This window comes from Gadus macrocephalus, chromosome 8, assembly GCF_031168955.1.
Source record: "Gadus macrocephalus chromosome 8, ASM3116895v1".
Taxonomy (NCBI): Eukaryota; Metazoa; Chordata; class Actinopteri; order Gadiformes; family Gadidae; genus Gadus; species Gadus macrocephalus.
Genome location: NC_082389.1, coordinates 20328552 through 20350734, shown reverse-complemented (window position 1 = coordinate 20350734; position 22183 = coordinate 20328552). Strand labels below are relative to the sequence as shown.

Here is a 22183-nt window from a genome sequence, read left to right as displayed (position 1 = left end):
TCAACGCCAACTTCTTAGAATTTTTTCATTTGATTCCAATATTTTGTTAAATGTGAAAAAACTGTTGAAACCGTTCATTTTGTGGTTCTTGATTTGTGTGTCTGTCTTGTGGCCAGGCATCGCCGTATTCATCGCTCTAACAGTGTAACAGCAGCAGTGCAGGTAAGCTATCTTAAATATATCACGCAATTATTGTGGTTTATAATAAAAAAAATTGGGGTACTACTAGCATAGGTTTACATGCCTAATGTTAAAACTGTACCTTATTATTCTCACATTGTTCATTGCTGCTGTACCGCTTTCTGCCTTTGTCAGAAACGCTCGCTTTTAGATCCTGTCTTTAAGGCCCCCCCCCTGCTGTGATTGGGCAGCTGGCCCACTCTGTTGTGATTGGTCAAACAGTTAGCGCATGTCGGCAAATGACATGCCCCAGAGACCAAAACCGCTTTCGACATTGGCAGTGGCAACGGCTTCGGTTCAGCCTTTTCGAGCCTGAGTACGAAACCAAATCATAAATGTAATCGTTTTTTACCCGAAACGCCGTCGCAACCAAGAGTGGAGCAGGATGTTTCACAGTGGTAAGTAGTTATGATGTAGCTATCATATATTTCAGATGTCATTTTCCAACTGTAATTTCTGTAAAGCATGGTAACATGGTGTGTATATTTTATACTTCTTATATAGGTGTACTTCTTTAAATTGCACCATAATGCCCAGAGAAGTTTAAAACTCCTGCTGCAAAGAAACAAAAGTTAGCTGTCAGTTAGTTGAATCAGTTACTACACTGCTAAAGCCTCTGCTTCGCTGTCCTGCATCACTCATTCTGCCCTACATCACACCTGCAAACTTGTCGCTTTTCTGCGACGCCGTCACTGTTTACCTGTGTAAGGACATGGTTCCCTTTCAAAATGTCGATAGAAAGGGCTTTAAAGAGATGGTCAAAACACTCGATCCCAGGTACACGTTACCTGCCCGCACACACTTCAGCCAAATTGAGATGCCAAAACTATACGGCAAGGTCCGCTAGCAAGTGGAGAAACAAATCCATACTATTAAACATTAGTGTTTTTCAGAGATGGAAGTAACTTGAGAAAAGATTTTAATTTTTTTTACACAGTTTTGCTGCCTTACCAGTATTTTACCCCTTGAGAGGCATTTATATTGAAATTAGAAGATAAAATTAACATACCGTGATATAATACCGTCTATGCCGCAAATCATACCGTGATATACATTTTAGTCCATACTGTACAGCCCAAATTTGAGGAAACTATCTTGTGTTAAATTCAAGGTAGGTCAAGCTTTTTGGATCAAAAACAACAGCTATTTGTTTGCTTGATTCAACTAACGTTAGCTACCGCTTTTGTGATATAATTTACAATAATATTGTATTTTAAGGACAGAGCCAACGGCGAGTACTGCACGAACGTAGACCTTGCATAAAGTTAGTAAATTCTAACAAAATAGGGTTATTTAGATAAATAATCTGGTACGGGTGTCCTAGGCTAATACACCAACAGCAAATTTCTACATAATAAAGGGCTACATTTTGCGTCCAAGTCTGTCATTTGAAATCTTTCCATTGTATTGTGTGCTCCAACCTCCGTAATGATTATTCAAGCTAAATCCTGCCCAGGGTAGCTCCGAATTCGAGTAGCCGTATATCTCGAAACACCGATCAGTCCTTGGACCGATGATTCCCCCCCCCCCCCCCCCCCCCCGAAATTGTCACCTTTTTTACTCTGAGGAGTTTGCAGTTCTGCTACATTATCCTTTAAGTTATCCATCTGTTGGAACACAATTTATTTGGGAAAATAATAATAATCCTGAATTATTATTAGCTTTTTTATTTAACACAGTTTGTTGTATATCATTCTTATTTTTCCTTATCAGGTTGTCAGACAAATCAGCCAGTTTCCAGTCCCCCTACATGCATGGAACACCATCCACATCCAGAGCTAGAGCCTAACTGTTTGAATCTCTACTCCCTGCAGAACATCAAAGTTTATAGAGCTGAATATGGACCTTTTGAGGTGTAGAAAAGAAGCGTAATTGACTATTAAATGTAATGACACAACAACTTAAAATCAGAAAAGTGAGGTTTCATTATACAACAAATAATAAGTAAAGAAATGACAAGTAAACCTTTTTTTGCACCTACCTAGCATGAAAGGATTGTCTCGGTTCACATTTATTTTGACCTGCTCCACCAAACCAGTCCCAGTGTAGCGTCGGGAGAAACTATGAATGCTAAGCAACATATGGTACTAAATTGTTGTGTCGAACTAACACAAGTAGGTTGTGCACATAGAACATATTACCGACCATATTACCGGTCACTTAATGGGCCAATGCTTTCATTGGCAAACTTCAAATCAAACTCACCTGAAGCTCCAATGACGGCACCAACGGTACTCCAAATGGTGTCTGTCTTTAAAGTGTCCTAGTTTAACGATGTCTGGGGTCGTACAACTCGCTGTATTATTTTTCTCGACTATCAACCTCAACCGCATCCCGTCATGATCGCAGAATTGAAACTTGCGAGAAGATGCAAAGTAATCAAGAGTTGCATAGACTACGGAGGGTCACAGGATTGGTGTTGTCGATGGATGAACCCATTTCTCATTCTGCAAGGGGCCCTATGTAACTAGTTATTTCATTGTATATGATCGATGGTGCATCATGACTCCTACAGTGGAATCATGATGCACCCCTGCCTTTAGGCAGACTACATCAAATACAATTGTATGCGGGAATGCAAAATATGACCAGAGGGATATTTTTTCCCCTGCAATATGCTTCAACCACTAATCTATAAATTATTTAATGTATTAACATGCACACATCATCGACAATCCCCGTCATGGCCTCCACATAATCCGTAAAATACTGAATTAAAAAACGTGCTGTTTTAAAGAAAGTACTTTTCTGAATTCTCCTTCTTTGAACATCCTTCAACTATTCCTTATTTAATTGTGTTTAATAAAAAAAAGAATGTCAAACTAAAAGTGGGACCGTTTTTATTGGCTTTACGATGCATTCACACCACTTTTTTGGGTATATCGATTATACTGAGTTTTGTTAGCAGAAATTAAAAGCAATGGAATGAAAGGAGAAAAGTGTCTCAGAACTATGTAAATAAATTAATAAAGTAAATTATATTGCAAATGGCAGTACGTGAATGAGGGGCATTATGATATTGATGCATTATTGAATGCATACATTTTTTGGAGACATTTGTTTTTGTCGTTAGTTTCCCTGCTCGATAACTAAGCAAAATGGTATCCAAAACGCAACTGTTGAGATACAACCTCACACTTTGATGTTATCAAGAACAACCGACAATCAGGTACCGCAGTGCAAGTAATCATCGAGATGATGATTGATTGATAACTATAACAGTAGCGTTAATTATAGGTCTATGAATGTAGTTGACCACTATGGATGCAATTAGAGGACTGTGTGAGAAATGTATTAGGCGGTTACCTCCACCAATGTTCTACAATGTTACATACTGGACCTTTAACATTTTAACCCAATAACGTAAGATATTTGAACAGTATAAAACAACTCCGAACTTGAACAGTCGGTATATGCTACCTTGTTTTCAAGGCAGCATATGCTACCTTGTTTTCTAACAGAACTTATCCACAACTAATAAAGGATACTAACAGATTCCGAACCTAAATCTTCAGGTTGCAAAGAAGTGAACTGTGCCTGGTTGAGGAAGCAGTTCTCGGTAAAATTACTTTTAACAACTAATTCATTTCATCGTCCTTTAGAAGTCCATACAAAAGAGGATTTGCAAAAAAACAAAGCTTTAATATAAAAGTTGACAAAGATACACTGCTTCCAGAATATGAAGAGAGCACTTCAAATGATCACAAAAGTATTCAGAATGAGCAATTTTCGGTGAAATGCACAGCAGCACTATGGACCCAAGACGGCACACACACAGTCACTTTTATGGATGGTACCGGAAAAGGAGAAAAACAATTCTTTGTATGTCGATTAAATTACTAATCTGTATTTGTAAGTAGTGCTTTTTTATATATTTTGCCCTTATATCTATAAAACATCTGCTAAATACGTTTATTATTAAAATCAACAACCCCTTATTTCTATATCAGGGTTCAACTCTAATGGCGACATGAAAGGAATCAAACCATCGTGGGCTGTTATGCTTTATTGGGAAACAATGTAATGCTGGGTGATCACAGGATGATTTTTAAAATTTAGAAAACGTTACGCACCTTACAGTAGATTGAGATACATTAAAGTGTTCTGGGAAATGGTTTTTGCCAACACGGCACACCACACACCAACTGATTCCATTCCACAACAACCCAGTCCCGATTTTTTAAATCGCTGCAATATCTCGCGATCTTATCCAATTTCTAATTCGGACAACCACCCCTCTTTTGCTTTTGCCGCCATGGCTTCTGTTATGATTACTTGATGAATTGTTGGTATGTCGTTCAGTCAGCATGGCTTCCAATTGGCTTCTTTCCAACTTGAAAATTATTACCTGCTTCATCAGCTGTCCTTGACATTCTCCCCACAATACTCAATATCAGATCGTAAATATTGAACCTGTTTTAATATTTGCGATTTCTAATTCGTGAGGACCCGATCAATAAAAACGTTAACTCTTTACTTACCCAAACCCACAGGTTTCGCTTCCTGCTGTTTTCCCCTTCCTGCCCAAACCCTGTCTCTGACCCCCACTGCCAGTTGATGACACCTTTTCCCCGCCCTCACGCCCCTCCCTGCCAGATCCCTTTCTCTGACCCCCAGTTTTAGTTGGTAAATATGTTTCACAGTCAACCTATTATTATCGCCCTCCCTGCCAACCATCTGTGTCTATATCCCCCCTGCTCTTGAGGAGTTGATCAAGCAATGTACTGTGTGTGGATTCACCTCCATCCTGTCGTCATCCTCCTCTCTGCCAGACATCTACCTCTAATTCCATTCTATTCTTAAAGCAATTGATCAACAGAGCAACTGAGGGGTTGGTTTTATCGTTAAATTACCCTTTTTTTGTCTTACAGCCCAAAAACACTTCCCTGTCTCTGACAACCACTTTTATTTGATGTATGTGTATTCACCGTCATCCTGTTCTCATCCTCCCTCCCAGACGTCTGTCTCCTACCCCAAACGGCCCTCCCCTTGTCTCACAGCCCAAGACAGATCCCCCACAGACATCTTGCCCAGGTATCACACCCCACCAAAATCGTTAGCCTAGAGAGGGTGTAGGCGATTTTCTTTTGGCTGGATTGAATGACGGTAACCCAATAGGAGTCAGTGGGTTATACCTTTTTGTAAAATAACAGGTTTTCTATTTGAGCTTTGTTGATTGTTTGATTTGTAATGAATTGATTTGCATCTGTAAGGTTGTAAAAATACTGTCCTCTGGAATTGGACAGTATTCCGCGTGCTGAAACAAACCTGTTAACTAACAAAATACTAGCAGTTAACAAGACAGCTAAAATAAAGAACTCTCTGGGAAATACTAACATTAAAAATCTGTTTTCCTCAAAAGTTCTGTTACACTCTAGCTTTGGCTTCCTCACATTGACCGATGGACTGACACTCAGCCTAAAGCATCAAGCATAGAGTGTAGATAGAACTCCTTACATTGCCTATAAAGCCTTCTACCTAACGGCACTCAGATAGGATTACGTTTAGAAAGTTCTGTTGCTTGTCCGTTACTAAGATCTTTTCTATTTACTGAAGTAATAATGTAATGTAAAAAAAGAACCGATTGTGTTCTAGGCATTAGTCAAATCCAAATATTTCTCCCGTCAGATCAGTTGTGGTTCAAGGAACACCATAAATAGTCTGAGCTAAAAGATAACCTTATGAGAATTAAAGAAAAAAATATATGAATCAACCCTGTTGTATTTTAATGATTTGCAAGTGGCCATGGTATGAACAGGATTATCCTTTATGAAGTGTACCATGAAATATGTATGTGAACCAATTCATGCGTAGAGTTTGCGTATGATACAATCAACCAACCTTTAAAGCAAATGATATAACTTGCATAAAAATTCTATCTATTTCCATGTGCTTTTGCCAGCACTCAATCATTACTGTTGAAAGAAAACTTCCAGATTTTGGGGAATATTGCAGACACTCAAAACACCTTTTGATATTGCGAAACAAGCAGCAATGTAATCCTTTGATTCAATCGTGTCCTCTCAAGCATCAAACCCTGCAGATAGGCAATATTTGGCTTTACCTTTCGTTTAATCCGGTGTGTTTGCATGTTTATAACCAAGTCTTTGTGACTCAAAATACATGCACCTTTCATAAACTACCTTCATGGGACAGGGGCACCATTAAGTTGTGGTTAGTTGTGCTACAAATGGATACTATGAATACCGTGCACTGGGCCTTGCAGATCATCGGTCTGTAAAGACCATTTTTGGCAGGATGAATACCATCAGGCAAAGAAGACATCATATACAAAAGCTTTTCTTCCCAGTGAGAACCCTGTGCCCGTACCAGCTGGTGATGTGGTGTTCTTCCTTGATAACATGCTCATCTTGAGTTGAACACTAACACATTTATTGCCTATTTCAAAAAAATAGGCACTCTTCACGACATAGGTATTATTCCACGTTGTGTCACAGCATAGGCTGCATAGGATCACAGCACCCACAGCCACACCACCCGTTTGTGTCCTTGCACCAGCGGGTTCAGCCTCCTCTGCCTGTTTCCCCTCTGTCTTCATCGGTATACTCAGTCTCAAATAAATACGGCTTAAATAAATAGGACTGTTATGCGACTATTGAATTCGAAGGCATCCTCCACATAGTCGTGAATATTCAGCCAAGACTTTGAAAAGTCTCTGGAATAACACCAAGCTTACGACAACAAACACTTGCCAGACTGGATAAAGCGAAGGGTAAAAGAAAAAGTTTTCTTTATCTTTAGGGAACTATAGTCACAATTGTATGGAATATCAATTCCATACTGTCAGTATGGAAGCATTTTTAGCACAATAATATAATGAAAATGCAATGTTGAAAATGAAAATGCAGAGCACTAAGGGCGTGTTCACACAGGCAGTTTTTTTATATTAAAAAACACCTGACCCGGGCGGTTTTTTACCAACTAAAAAACTGACAGGGTGGTTTTGTCAAGTTCATTCTAGAGCAGAATGTTCTAGAGCCAACGTTGCCAATCGGTTACCGTATCAAAGTGGTTTGACTACGCTACAGTAGCCGCGTTTACATGGCAGATCTATGCCGCATAGATTTCTATGCGGCATAGATCTGTTCCTAAAATGTGTTCCGAATGAACTGTATACATGGCAGTAACAAAAGTGTCCGTTATGTCTCTCGCGCACACCTGACACGTCTCTGGACCGGCGGCGACATAATGGATGTCTTATCACTATCGGGGATTTTAAATTTGATTTTAATGAAAGCACAGCAGGAGAGAGCTTTTCTCTGCCTGCTCCTTCAATTAAGAAGGAGGACAGCGCAGCAACGTCAATTTCTCGTCAGATCTTTATATTTACCCTAAGCGCCGCCGCAAACAAGAGGAAGTTGGATGCGAGTCCGCAGCCAAGACTGGTGGGAGAGAGTGGTCTTACGGGAATTTAGTGTGTCAGTTACAATGTCGAGGATGAGAAAATTAGCCCTTGTTTTGGCGTTAGATGACAACGACGAGGATAACGATGAACCCTCCCGTTTGTGGGTGCATGACATAAACCGGGGACGGCAGCAGTACGGGGCGTTTCATAGTTGTATTCAGGAGCTACGGTTTGATAATGTCCCAAAATCCCACCGATCGTCCTCCAGATACTCTCCTTGTGATATATGTTGTGGTATAACTTGTTGGTCATGTCATATAACTCAACATGTTCACTAACAAGAACAACAAGTTGCTCCGTCGGGAAAGACGTCTTGGTTTGGGTCGCCATTCTTGCATTTCCAACGTTTTCCCTAGTGACGTAGGTTCTCGTTCATTGGTCAGCTGTCAAAAAACTATGGCAAGCCGAATTGTCATTTATTAACTAAGTTTGACTATCCGGAAATTACATTGCAGATATCTGCAATGCAGTTTCGCCTAGTCAAAACTAACATTTCGGATATCCGCAACTACATTCCTCCTATCCGCAATTGTCATTTCAGATATCCACAAAGACATTCCTCCTAGGCGAAATTGCGTCATTTTCGCCATTCATGTCTATGGGGTTTCTCATTGCGGATATCTACAATTCAGTTGCGGATATCCACTTTGTGAATTACGGATATCTGCAACTGAATTGTAGATATCTGTAATTCCAGTTTGAGATATCTACAATTTGATTCTGACTAGTCATAATTCCAGTTCAAGATATCTTCAATTCACCTCAATTCAAGATATCTACATGTCCCTTTTCAGATATCTTAAATTAAGTTTTGACTAGGCGAAATGAAGTTGTAGATATCTCTAACTGGAGTTACGACTAGTCAAAATGACGTTGTAGATATCTATTATCAAGTTATAGATATCTTGAAAGGAATTTTGATTAGAGATATCTACAATTGTAGATATCTTTAACTTTCATTCTGCCTAGGCGAAACTGAATTATAGATATCTTGAATTCGAGTTTTGACTAGGCGAAATGACGTTTCAGATATCTGTAATGACGTTTCAGATATCTGTAATGACAAATTATAGGACCGTTTACTTTAAGCGGGAGCGGAGCAGCTCCTTGTTCAATCATCATTCACACAATTCACTGATTACATCGCTCCATATTTTCTCGTGATCTTTTCGATCACAGCCAACGCCATGACTGCTCCTTTCTTATTCCATTCGGAAATGAACCCACTTCTTCTTTGATTATGGCGGCAAGGGGAAATTACGTATTTCTGGATATCTAAAACGTAATGCCCAACACTCAAATGACGTTTGAGATATCTTTAACTTTCATTCTGCCTAGGCGAAACTGAATTACAGATATCTGCAATTGTCATTTAAGATGTGTGACGAGTTGAATGTCGTTTTCCGTGAAGTCATTGCAGATATCTGTAATTCAGTTTCGCCTAGTCAAAACTGAATTACAGATATCTCTAACAGTCGTTTCGACTAGTCAAAACTACATTACAGATATCTCTAACTGTCGTTTCGACTAGTCACAACTACATTACAGATATCTTGAATGAAGTTGTTGATATCTACAATGTAAATTCCGGATAGTCAAACTTAGTTAATAAATGACAATTCGGCTTGCCATAAAAAACTGCCTGACGTCGGGTGCTTTTTCTTGGCGAGTTGAATTTATCCCAACTTGAAAACCACCCAGAGCAGTGAAAAAAACCCGCTGGCAGCGGTGTTTTTAAAAGCACCCAGGATGTTTTGACAAAAACACCCTGTATCATAGGAATATAATGTAAAACATCCACCCGCACCTGAAAAAAAAACTGCCTGTGTGAACACCCCCTAATGCTTCTTATTTTTCATAATTTGAACGCATTAATTTGAGTCATAAATAAAATAAATGCATTTCCATTTTCGAAACATGTCCGCTTGAACGTGGAAAATATTCAACTGAAAAGGAAAATCCATTTGTGTTTGCATTTCAAACTGTGCCCTGCTTTGAAGTGGACAATATTTGAATGCGAAGAGGAGGCCGGACATACTCCCCCCATTGGATGACAGGCTGAACATGAACATCAGTCTTACCCTGTCAATTTGTACGTCGGTTGCCACTTAATTGTAGGGAGCATTGGTGTAACATGCTGTTGCTCCAAGGCATCGGCTGGCTCGTGGCAGCCCGGTTGCCAGAGGATTAAGGATTAAATTAAGAAATTTTAACGTTTCTGCACACCATGGTTGCGTTTAATCTCAGCGTTTCGGAACGAAAATTATGTTGAAAATGTTCTAATTGTGGTACTATATTACACATAGTTGGTACTTTATACGTTATACGTATAACGGTATTTACAGGTATTTCATACGTATAAAGGTATTTCAAAAAGCTAAATTTCTGTTCAGAATCCCAGCGCTCCCCAGTTCTCGTATATGCGCAATCTGCAATCTTGGTTAAAGTAGTGGGAAAGTGGAATTCCATACCCACAAATATTAGAGACTCAGGAAGCTTTGCAGTGTTTAAAACCACCCTTAAGCTTTTTATAAAGTCTGCACAAAAATATCAACAATAGATTCACCTTGGATTTATTGTAATTAGCACAGTAGGCTACTTGCACATTATCAAGGTATCAACTTGACAATGTTTTTTAATTGTGAATCACTGTCTGAGGCCAGTTACGTCACCCTTCATGTGTAGTGAAGTCCTTCCTGCTGCACAGAACTACTGTTTCCACTCACTGTTACGAGAGGAGAGGGCAGCGGCTCCAAAGCTACTGGTCTGCTCGCACGCCGAAATGACACACTCTGCTGCATGTCACTGAAAAACTTTTAAAATAGAAAAAATAAACCTGAGCAGGGGGCAAATGTAATCAAATTCATCCCAGGAATCCTATGTATGGGAAACACTTATTTGTGGTTTTGGGTGAGGCCGCGGGTCTTGTGTCGACTATTCAGGTTGTGAACTATCTGGCTCTGTGGGCAGGTTACGGGCCGGGTAAGATACTGCATGTCGCGGGGACGGGTTTTGAAAATAAGACCAGTGCGGGACTCTGGCACACACCGACTGCGTCATCATGACAACACCACTGGCAGCGACGTATAGAAACTAAAAGCAGTGGATGTTCAGGCTTTTCCAAGTGGAAGACCTTACTCCCTTCCAAAAATGTTTTATGTTTAATATAATTTTTAGAATGGCCAATCAAATCAACTATCGATCCTTAGGGGGTGCATCGGACAATGGATGCTTTTAGACGAACGCCCAAACTATACCCCTACTATCCACGAGCAATACCCCTCCCTCCCACCCTCCCCCCCCTATATGGACATGGCAAAGTATTGCCACAGCCCAGTGGTGGGGATGATCAAAATGTGGTGTAAAATACACTTTTGGAGATAGGAATGTCCTTTCGGCCTTAGACTTGATTGATCATTTGAGAATACCTTAATGCCTTGAATCATATAGAAGGGACCAGACTCTTTCAGAACAGACAGAGATCAATAGGAGTACAACGGACCAGGCTGTCACCCCTGGGCCACGGTTACTTGGCCTTGTGGAACCACACACGCACACACACACACATACACAATAACTAGACTAGCGTACTAGACTATTCTGCATATTCACACATTAAATAATGTGGTTGATAATTGAGATACTTTAAATTCTACTTTCCATTTCTTAAGATATTCAACCACTATTAATCTGGTTCTCTATTCGTTATTCATATAAATATGCAGCTTGTCATGATCATTGCACTCAACAATACACACAAGCATGAATAATAACCTCTCCCAAATGAGGGGTCATTGCCTGGGCGGCACTTGGGAGGGGCTGTTGTGTCTGTCACACCTTAGAATCACTGTCTATTTGCCCAAAAGATAAATCATTTATCTTCAATAGAACATAGAACTCAAAGTCGAAAGCAACGTGAACTGTGCTTACATTGTATACATATACATTACGTTTACCTCATCACAGGAACCAAGAATCAATCATTTCGGTGGTTGTTCAGAATATTGTGTTCATTCCCTCAAAACACAGAAGCATCAAAAGAACAACGAGCAGTTCATTGAAACCCATACACTGATATACACGTTTCTAGAAGTGTTAACATGAAATTTATATTTGGTTGAGAAAAGGTGAGATTCAACGAATTTGTGGTTCGCAGAAAGAGTAAAATTGCTTCATTTCCTTTTGGGTCCTTATTTGCCGTGAGACAGCTGATGCCTTGCATGTCACACCAATGCTCCCTACAAGTTAGTACGACGCTTGCTAAGTGACAACGTACAAATCCATAGGGGACGAGGATGGGAAGAGTTACACTGATCTCCGTGTTCCAGTGGGTGGAGTTTGATCCGCCCACTCATTTGCATTTTAATAATTTCCACTTTAAAGAGGACATTGATTATTTTCCTAAAAATGCTTCCATATATCAGTGGCAAAACAAGACCTTAGAAAGGGTGTACATTTATATGACGCCTTTGCCCAACAGGATTCGGTTGAAGCCTGTTCTGCAGATCAGGGCTGCAACGTTCTCACTACTGGACCAATGTGAAAATGTGTCAGCAGTATTTACAAAGTCCAAAGTTTTCTATCAAGATAATAGTTCATTGACCTAAAAAAAAAATGTTTTTGCCATTCATGAATGACAAAGATTAATCCATATTTATCAATACAGACAGATCTGGACTCACCAGACTTGGTGGAAACTCCTCATCCTCAATCCTCTATCAACATGGTCTTCACATCCTCCGGCTCTCTCTCCGACCAGTACTCCCGGGATGCTGCTTCCTCAACGGTCAGCATTCAGGGTTCAGGGAACCACTACCATGCTTGTGCTTCAGATGACTATGACGATGTGGGCTTTGACCCATCTATCCTGCCCCCACCTGACCCCTGGATAGACAGCGTGGCCGATGATCCAATGCAGGTGAATTTTTTCAGGTGTTCTTTCATGGTGGTTACATCTGTTCTTGGTTTATTTGTAACTTCTTATTTAACAACAGGGTGTTTAGTTTCACCTCAAGTAAAATAACCGTTAGGTTGAGGGTATGGGATTGCCATTTCATCAAATGCCATTTCTTTCTTCTTATTTTCCATAGTTTAGCTTAACCTGCACTAAATGGAAGAAATATTATAGTCTTGATCTGGAACCGTATTCCTGAAACATTAGCTGCTAACCTAACATCTTTGATCTCATGCAACATGAAACACATTATTATTTTTAATAACACAACTTTTAATAATCATGACATAACATCTGAGGTAGCGGTTAGCATTTTGTTTTCTTAACATTAAATTTGAACCTGAGAGGGAAAGTGTCTTTAATGTACAAGGATAATTACTTGAGAATTAGGAGAGTGTACATAAGTGTACAACTTTTAACTCCTGGAACAAAATAGCATGTACCACATGGCCTCCTCCAAACCATTCCAGCACTTTATTGGGTTGGCTGTTAAATCTGCCTCTAACACCCAGTAATATTATCCCATTCACTATGGATCACAACTTCAGCTAAACATTTAGCTGATGTTGTGATCCATAGTGAATTTATACTCTAGTGTGGTTTCAGCCCACTGTCTACCATCCTTTGAAATGGTGCTGATGTGCCATGCAGTCGAAAATTTATTATTACGGCCCCGTCTTTACACTTTCGAAAGACTGCTTATGAAAGTCACTCAACTTCACTTCGAGGGGTACCTTCAAACAGCCTTTTGTGTGATTGAACAGGTTATGTACTGGGCCTCTCCCAGACATTCAATCCATCATCCACCCTAGACCTGGGAAAGGCATACTAAATATGGATAACTTGTTTAACTTGCCATCTCATTTCCAAACCATGCCCATTCACAGCGAGACTCCTCAATGAACCCAAGCTCCAGCCTCTTCTGGACCTCTGGACCACCTCTTGATTCTGTAATGACAAATTCTCTAACATCTTTCTTCTTGGTTCTGTCTGATTATAGTGTTCAATGGGGTCGGTATGACCTGGCAGATTGGAAAACACATCCATTGTCTGCTGTACTCGCTCTCTGGTTTTAGCTGGCCAGTAGTCATGCTACATGGGTCACTTGGGAAACTATGATATCACATGGAAGAATATGAGACAAAGAAGGCAGCACAACATACCAAGTGTTCATGTCCCCCATATCCTCAAATGTCCTCTCTGAATTAGTTTAATGGTAACCTTTTTGCTTCCTTCATCTGGTCCTTGAAGAGGACACAAACCTGGTTGGAATCAGGACCAGCCATTTATCCCCTGACTGAAACCTATGATGTTAACCATGTTTGTACCCTGCAAACATGGCGATTACTTTGAAGCAATCGCTGACATGCTTGCGAACTCTTGATACCACCCAAGAGTGAGGTATATCGTTTGTGATCTCTTTTTTCTTACATTTTAAAACAAAGGAAAATGGATTAGATATTCATGCAAAGAGTAATCAATACATTATTTGTTAGTCTCGAAGTGACATATAATAGTATTATAACAAATATATATTTGGCGTACAGAGTACAGAGACATGAGTATATCATAAAAAAGTTGTTCTTAGGAGCATTCTTAAAATGCCCCCTTTTTGCTTATCAATTGGAATGGTGTCCCTCTAATCTAGAACCCCTCAATTTGAGCTCTGTTTCATCCCCTGTACCTTTCCTCGACTTAGTGGAGTATTTTTCAGAATCAGGGACTTGGCAACTAATCCTGCTCCTTCTAGGGTTGGCTCTATCTGCTCTGTGCGTGCATGTTCTCAATAGTGGTAACACAAGCTGCACTCAAGCTCCACTCTCTTGAACATACATACAATACAGCTTTATTCAATTTGTACTAAAACTAATCTGCCACATCTTTTACACAGAGAAACTGATTCATAACATGTTTCACGATTATTTTGCCACAATAATATATAAGGAAATAGTTTGAGTTTATCAGCCCACACCAGACGACGCACCAAACATCACAAATGTAAAAGAGCATCTTTGTAAAGCCAATGAGAGCTTTTGTTACACCTTACAGGCTTCTTCACCTACTCTCAGCGATGGGTAGCTCGGCTTTTTGGAGGGAATGATTGATTTCACTATTTTACGATGTTATCAGTGATAAAAAAGATGGAAGACATTTAAGCGAGATAAATATAATATTGAAGCACATTCAAATATTATCAATGATAAGATAATTGTACAAGGCGGATGAGAGGATTTTGTTTTGTAAAGTCTATTGTCAGATCAACGTTGGGAATTTCCCATTTAATACAACATCATTGCCATTCTTGGATTCGACTGTTTTGAAGACCCTTGGATCTTGAGCAATTTACTCATAGTGATTGTGAGTAAAAAACTATAAATACTTGTTAGATGATGGTAGAACAAGATTTACAAAAAGGAAGATATTTGACGGTGACCATCACCTGTCATCATGAAATGGATTTTGTGGAAAAATACAGTGACCACCCTTAATGGCACTTTTAACTTTAAGTGCATACCAGCAGTAGTGTAGTCGTAGAGTACTTTATAATGCCTTAAGGGGCAAAAGCAGAGACTCTGGAAAACCCTAACTGATAGGAGTCCTTTTCACTGCTCAAAAATTTACTCTGAGTTATGAGAGACCTTAGGATATAGGATTGTTGATAGCTTGTTTTTACTCCTAAAAGTTGAAATAGCACCAACATCCTAAGAAATCTTTGCTGCAGATGTCGTACTTCGAAAGACTTCCAAACAACAGGCTTGGATGTCAGAACAACAGAAATACTTTATCCATGCTTATAAAAAAAAGCTAAATATTTTAAGCTTTTAAATTGAGAAAAGCACAAAAACAAGAGGCATGGTCACTTCAGTGTTAGAAGTCATGTCACTAGAAAATATATTTCTGCATAAATAGGAATTCTATAGTGCAGAATGAGTTTGAAAACTGGTTTGACTAAAGTGATAAGATGTAAAGAAATGTTGAATAGCTTAAATCAAGTGAAAAGATTTGAACATAGTTCAAAAGTTTAAAGTCTAATTGGAGTTAACAATGTAACCATGCACAACATTTAAAATGGTTGGAAACAAATAAAGTGTAACAAATACTAACTAAACTAAAATTATAAAGTTTGAATACATTTTAGATTGAATATAGAAGAGCTGTCGTGATAAATTGTGTGTGTGTGTGTGAGTGCGTGTGTCATCACGCTATTCTTTCACACCTAGTTCACCGAGTTAGGCTCATACTGTTGGAGTCTGTGGAGTCTCAGCTTTCATTTAACATATCGTTAGTGTAGATAGCATGTTTTTTTTATTTATTTTTTGCTACATTAGCATTTATCTTCTACCGAAAGCACACGAGGAGCGTGGAGCGTGTCGATGTTCCCCGGGTCCTATGTTCCCAGGGTCCCTTTTTTAAAAAAAAGGGTTCTATGTTCCCCGCTTTTCCCAAAAAGGGTCCTATGTTCCCCGATATGTAGGCTATGTGTGCCCGGAGAACATAGAACCCTTTTTCAAAAAAGGGGTCCTTTGTTCCCCGGTCTGTTACTTTTTCCACCATTACTGCCAAATTCCGGCCGAGATAACCACCATTGAATGTCTTTACCTTTTGAGGAATAGGGAGAGACGTCGGAGAACCCGACGCAGTCTATTTATAATATTGTAATGACCACGGAAGAGGCAGTGGATGAAGTATTGATTAGACAGCGATTTATTAGGAGTCGCAAACGGCAACAATCACTTTCTCCTCCATGCTAAGGTTCACCCCGGACTGCACTGCGCTGAGTTGGCCGGTTGAACGCTGATTGGCTGTTACGTTACACATGTCACTCAGTGGCCACGCTGTTGAACGCTGATTGGCTGTCATCACGAGAATGTCGCGTCAAATATTTTTAAAGATTGATAGATTGCGGGGAACATAGGAGGACCCTTTTCCAGAAAAGGGTCCAATGTTCCCCGGTTTGTATTGCTACAGGGGAATATAGGACCCTTTTTGGGAAAAACGGGGAACATAGGACTTAAAAAAAAAAAAGGGGGGAACATGGGGATGACCCCTATAAGAATAACCTAGCCACTAGCCATAGAATCATTCTCAAAAATATGTTTTGCCACCCACGAACACCTGATGCTCAATATTCATATTTCCAATAGATTAATAATTTTAGCCCCAGCCACCAAGAGGTACTGTTTAAACTTTACATTGTTTCTTGTTTAAAGATTCATGTTGTAAGGCTCTGCAACGTCTGAAAATGTTAGCTTTTCTGTTAGCCATCTTTGGCTCAAAGCGCAGTGACGATATCAAGCTCTTGCCTCAACTGAAGTCAATGAGACCAACTGAAAATATACGAAGCGGGTTTAAAACTGAAACTGTGGAACAAGTTTAAATTAAATAAAAAATCGGTTTACATACATTTAAAGTTTGAAGATTTGTTAAATGTTTGAAGGAAGTTCAAGGGTTACAATTTACGAATTGCAAAGTCTGAAGAAGTTAGGTTGTCTTCCAAAGTAAAAAATTATATTTAAAAAGTTGCATAATTTAAGCACGCGATTCCAAGTAAATATTAACACAACGGAGTCTCTAGGTGAAATAATTTGGAAGTAGTGTGGCGCAAAAATGTGTCAGGGATGAGTTAGAGTGTTGGGGGAGCCAGGCTTTGGCTCTTTGGCCTTTACGTCATGGAGTGGTGGCAGTCTAGGGCGCCTTTGTGTCACGCCCTGTATGGTATTTCATGGCTAATGTCTTTAGAGCCATGAACTTTTTCATGGGACACTACACACATTATCCCTAGTGTAGCAATGGATTGCATATTGTGGTCTACTGCAGCAGAGTATGGCATAGTGTAGTGTAGCCAATCTGGTTAATGTTGCCCTTCCATTTCTCCCTTACTTTTGAGATTTACGTCAGAAAAAATACCCTGAAAGAGTCCACTGCTGATGAAGAATATATTACTGCCAATGTCCTAACAGACATCTTAGAACAGCCTAAGGTATACTTTAAGAGATGATTGATCTATGGGGAAAAAAATACCAAATGTTTCAACAACTATTGATTGAGACAACAAACAAGCAAATGGACAACCTAATGGAAGAGGGCATGTAAACCGAGCCAAGGAGTGTCAACGTGAGAGCTTGGATGGAACTCATGGACCCTCTCCAAAGTAGAGCGACCCCCTGGAAAAGTGGTCTGACAACAGCAGGATACCGGCACAGACCCATTGTCTTCAAGGCTTTAGGATGGAAGGAAAAGATGGCTTTTATGGCAAGAAGAAACAAACTAAGAGGTATGAACGTCTACCTTAACAAGATCGCACTGAAGCCGTGAGGCTGAAAGAACTTGTCCCCATCATGAAGCTGAACGATCCAAGGAGAACACTGCCTATGTCTGCTATTATAGAGTTATTGTCCACCCCACTGGACTGAAAATTGATTTATTTTTACACCATGTTGATGTCAACACTTCCCACAAAAGGAATTCAATATCTCATGTGAATGTATGTAACCTAAATAATTCATTTCAGGACATAGATAACCATACTTAGATGGGACAATGACGATCTATGGGTACATTCAGGGCCACCTCCCTGTTAAGCTCAGAGGGGACCTAATATCATGAGTTGAAATGCTATTGTTAAAGATTAACCTGCCCCATCTAGAACCAATAATGCTTGAATTATGTTATTTATATATGTTATTTATACACATATTATCAAGAAACTGACCCTAAAATTGTTAGGGTCCGTTTCTTGATAATATGTGTGAAAATTACAGAAATGTGAGTCCTTGGAGATCTAAATTGATTGATAATATTAGACATTTCTATTGGTCTGATGTCAGTACACAGAGAAACAGATTTCCCTGAACTATTGGTTCCAGTTTTGGATAAGCATGCACATGTCAATAAGCTGGCTCCCTGGATTGATGATGAATTAAAATAATGCATTGTTCGAAGAGCAAAAGGAGTGGCCTGGATGCACATCTGTGGACCCTAACTATGTCACTTTAAAAAAAAATCAGGATTATTGACATAAAACATTATGGGAATATGCTCTAGAGTACCTTAATTGCAATATGGGCATCAAGAGATACTTCTCCATCTTTCCTTTAAGCTGAATGTTTTTACAACTGAACCTGTAGATATTGCCAATCAATTTAACTGTTATTTTTATTGGCAAACTCATGCAGGAAGCTCAGGCAGGAAATGCCAACACTATACTATGAGCAATTGTATTCATGTATACTAGACACAATTATTTCTTTGCTTTTACTGTTTTCACTGGCAGCCTATCAGTTTGTTGCAGAGAATGCAAATACTATTTCTCTATGTACAACTTAAAAAGCGATCAACATGCGCTCACAAAAATGAGAGACGATTGGCTATAAGATATTGATCAACATAATATCATGGGAGCATTTCTACGAGACTTCATTGCTTCCTTTGATGATATTGATCATAGCTTACTAAGAAGAGAACTTGTTATTATGTTATTGTTTTTTCTCCATCTTCCCTAGCATGGATAGGAAGCTACCCAACCAATAAAACACAGGAGGTTGGACCACTGCTCTTCTCAATTACAGATGATCTCCCACTTGCTTGTATAAAAGCCTGCATGTCTTTGAATGCAGATGATTCAACACTACACGTCTGCACCAACAGTCAAGGAAACAACCTCAGCCCTCAACAAAGACTCGCAAATAGTATATTGGATCACTTGTCGTGAACATATCGAAGTCTAAGAGCCATCCGCTAAGTGTCGTCAAGAGATGCTTTACTTTTTAAACACACAATCTGACCAAACAGGTCCTGAAGATGGCAGTAATCTTAGTCTGACCAGATACTCCAAAAACAAATCTAGGGAAGATACAACACGCAACAACTCTTCTGCCTGGCGGGTGATGAGAAGTTAAAAGCATTACTTGTTTCTGTTGACAAACAAATAACAAATATGATTGTATTCAAAGATTGAATGTTTTTATAGGCAGCTAACACTTGGCTTTCATGAACACACCCACAAGACATGTCAGCATTGGTAACTAAATAATTCCAATCCCAAAACATATTTGAAAAAATGTGCAGTGCTGTATAGAGCTATGGCTGAAAGGAACGCTGTTCCAGGTCATGTCTCTAAAACACTAAATATAGCTAGTTTAAAAAAAAATACAAGGGAAACAACCCCTCATGTCCCTTTGCATTCAATCTAAGTATGCATTGCTGACTTATTATTTTATTGTATTAACTTTGTTTTAGCATTTTTTTATTTGTGTTTTGTGATGGTTTGTTCTGTGTCATGTGTTGTGTGTTGACCCAAGGAAGAGTAACAGATTTTTCTGCATCAGCTAATGGGCCTCCTAATAAACCCCTAAATCCTATAGCTCATTCATGTTTGCACCAATTGACTAGTTGCGGACAGGTCTGACCGCTGCCCTTATGCTGTTTGCATCAGGCTGGACACCTCAAGGCCGGCCAGAGTGCTGCATGCCACACCAGAGCCTTATTCCAAATGGCTCTATTCAGCGCTCGCTGACCTTAAGATTCTGTAAAATGATTCTTTAGGAGATGGATAGCTTTCCTTAAACAATCATCAAAGATGTCCCGTGATCCGAAACTCTAACCCCTATGTACAAAACCAAGGTCACATTTGGCTAAGCTACCCCCATGCTCAGGTCTCCCAAAATGTCTTTCCTGTCCACTTCCATAACTGTTATTAAGCTGTTGCACTTCAGAGCAGATGCCGGCTTTTATCCAGACCAGAGATGGCAGAAGTGAATCATAATGAGATCCACAAACCCAAGATGAGGGATTCTTTAGCCTATACCGCCCATGTCCAACCAGATGGTGATTATTGGTACACCCCCCATTACACTATCTCACAACATAGTCAGTAATAGTAAAGAATAGCAAGAAGTACCAGATGTTCTGCTCTTTTCAGTTACAATATCTGCTTGCTTTCTGGTCCCACTCTTGGCTCATCATTACTTTGTTACAGTTTTGAGAGCAGACTTTGACCGTCAGTGGTGTTACACAGGCACTCTTCAGCCATCAATATTTACTCACAGGCATTGTACCATCAATTACGCCTGCTATTCTCAGAACCGCCCTCACATGTTTCATTCTGGCTAGGCCTGATTTGTGAAACTGAACCCCAGGTCTAAGAGTGGCAGGTGTCCCCTATTGGCCTAACTTGAAGTCGTTGTTGTCCCATCTAGGCCCTGATAGAGGCATGCTCCAGAGCAACCTGAAAGTGATTGAAGAGTTTTTGATTAAGAAGACAAAACTTCCTCAGTAGACAATTGTATCAAAAGTCTGCCAACCAGCCCACAGGCCAAAGCAACTCTGGACAAGACCCGCACACTCTTTGCCAAAGGGAGCTTATAAGTGGGCAGTGGACTGACAATGACCAAACCATGGACCAGCATCTTCAGCCAAAGAAAAAAGACAACTCAAGCAGAGTTGTAATTTCCCAAGATGGCTTAGACCCGGCACTTTCACTCTAGTGGAACTGAGTTGTACTCGTAGTAGTATGAGGTACTTTATTGCTCCCCAGGGGGATTCATTATGACATTGTATGCCTGAAAACCTTGGCTACAGTACCTATTAGTTCAGAGATCCCCACATTACACACCATCTGTAGGTTCAAACCTGACCCGATCTATCCCATTGTGCTGGATGGCAAACATTCAGCACTTCATCCTTTGTCTTATGACCAAAATCTATTTTATCCTGGCCCTGAACAGGTATATGGCAGGGGAGATACTTCAGAAGTACTGGCTGGTAAGAGGCAAAGCTATCCGACAGCATCAACACTCTTATCTGCCAATTAGGAAGGTTGTCCGAAAGTATCCAAAATGTACAAGTTACCACTACTTCAACTCAGACTGTAGAAACCAGCACTCTGGTTTTCTAGAGTTAATTTACCCAGTGATATATGTTCATTTCGGTTCTTATTTTGGTGCTGTCATTCTATCTTAAAGAACATGGGGAGAATTCCAGAAGTGACAATGCTTCTTCTAGTATCTCTGTAGTATCTCTGTTGTTCTTTCTTATCAGCGTCGCCCCACTTTTGGAATCATGGGATCTCATGAATATATCTCTCTCTATAGATAGCTGATTTGTACGAGGCTAGAAACTCCAATCAATGTATGAACTGGAAAAGTGAAGACCTTTGGCTGGTTTCATGGTGTACGATACTAGGTTGTCCAGCGATCAGTTTGTCAGAGGGATGGGCACTGGTTCCTGAAGCTTCTCCAGGCAGAAACCGACCGTATGGAGGGCTGGTGTCGACAGATGGAACTGGACCAACAGGCAAATTACCTGACAAATGACAGTATGTCTTTTTTAGTGGCGTATGTCATAATCCATCTGTCAACATGTCTACGTGTGTTTAGACTTCCATGGCAGAGTTCTTGTATTTCATTATTTTTGACAAAAATACCCAAATCCCATTATGTTCCATCATTCTAACGTTGCATGCAAATAATGGGCGTAATCAGGTTTGTCAAGATATGGCATTCGAAAATATTAGTTATTCGTGTTTAGAAAATGACTGAACATAATACAGTGTTACTTCGGATGCCGAATAGTATAATTTGCAGAAAAATATGTTTAAAATAAGAATGCTATGTTTAATGTCA

General features: G+C 39.7%; 1 protein-coding gene across 9 annotated transcripts in view; it reads left to right on the top strand.

Moving 5' to 3' along the window:
- Positions 1–22183, top strand: part of dlgap1a (discs, large (Drosophila) homolog-associated protein 1a) — a 108816-nt gene that overhangs the window by 74191 nt on the left and 12442 nt on the right. Inside the window, exons 10-13 of one of the 9 annotated variants that reach the window (XR_009527065.1) lie at positions 117–162; positions 5138–5214; positions 12273–12392; positions 21744–21876. Coding sequence is in view for 6 of the 9 variants with exons in the window: in XM_060059831.1 (XP_059915814.1) it covers positions 117–162; positions 555–578; positions 12273–12524; positions 21744–21876 (455 nt within the window). In the remaining 3 variants the exon portion in view is untranslated. Of the gene's footprint in view, positions 1–116; positions 163–554; positions 579–5137; positions 5215–12272; positions 12525–21743; positions 21877–22183 lie in introns of those variants that run through there. The other 8 variants (XM_060059833.1, XM_060059831.1, XM_060059837.1 and 5 more) reach the window with 8 other exon arrangements.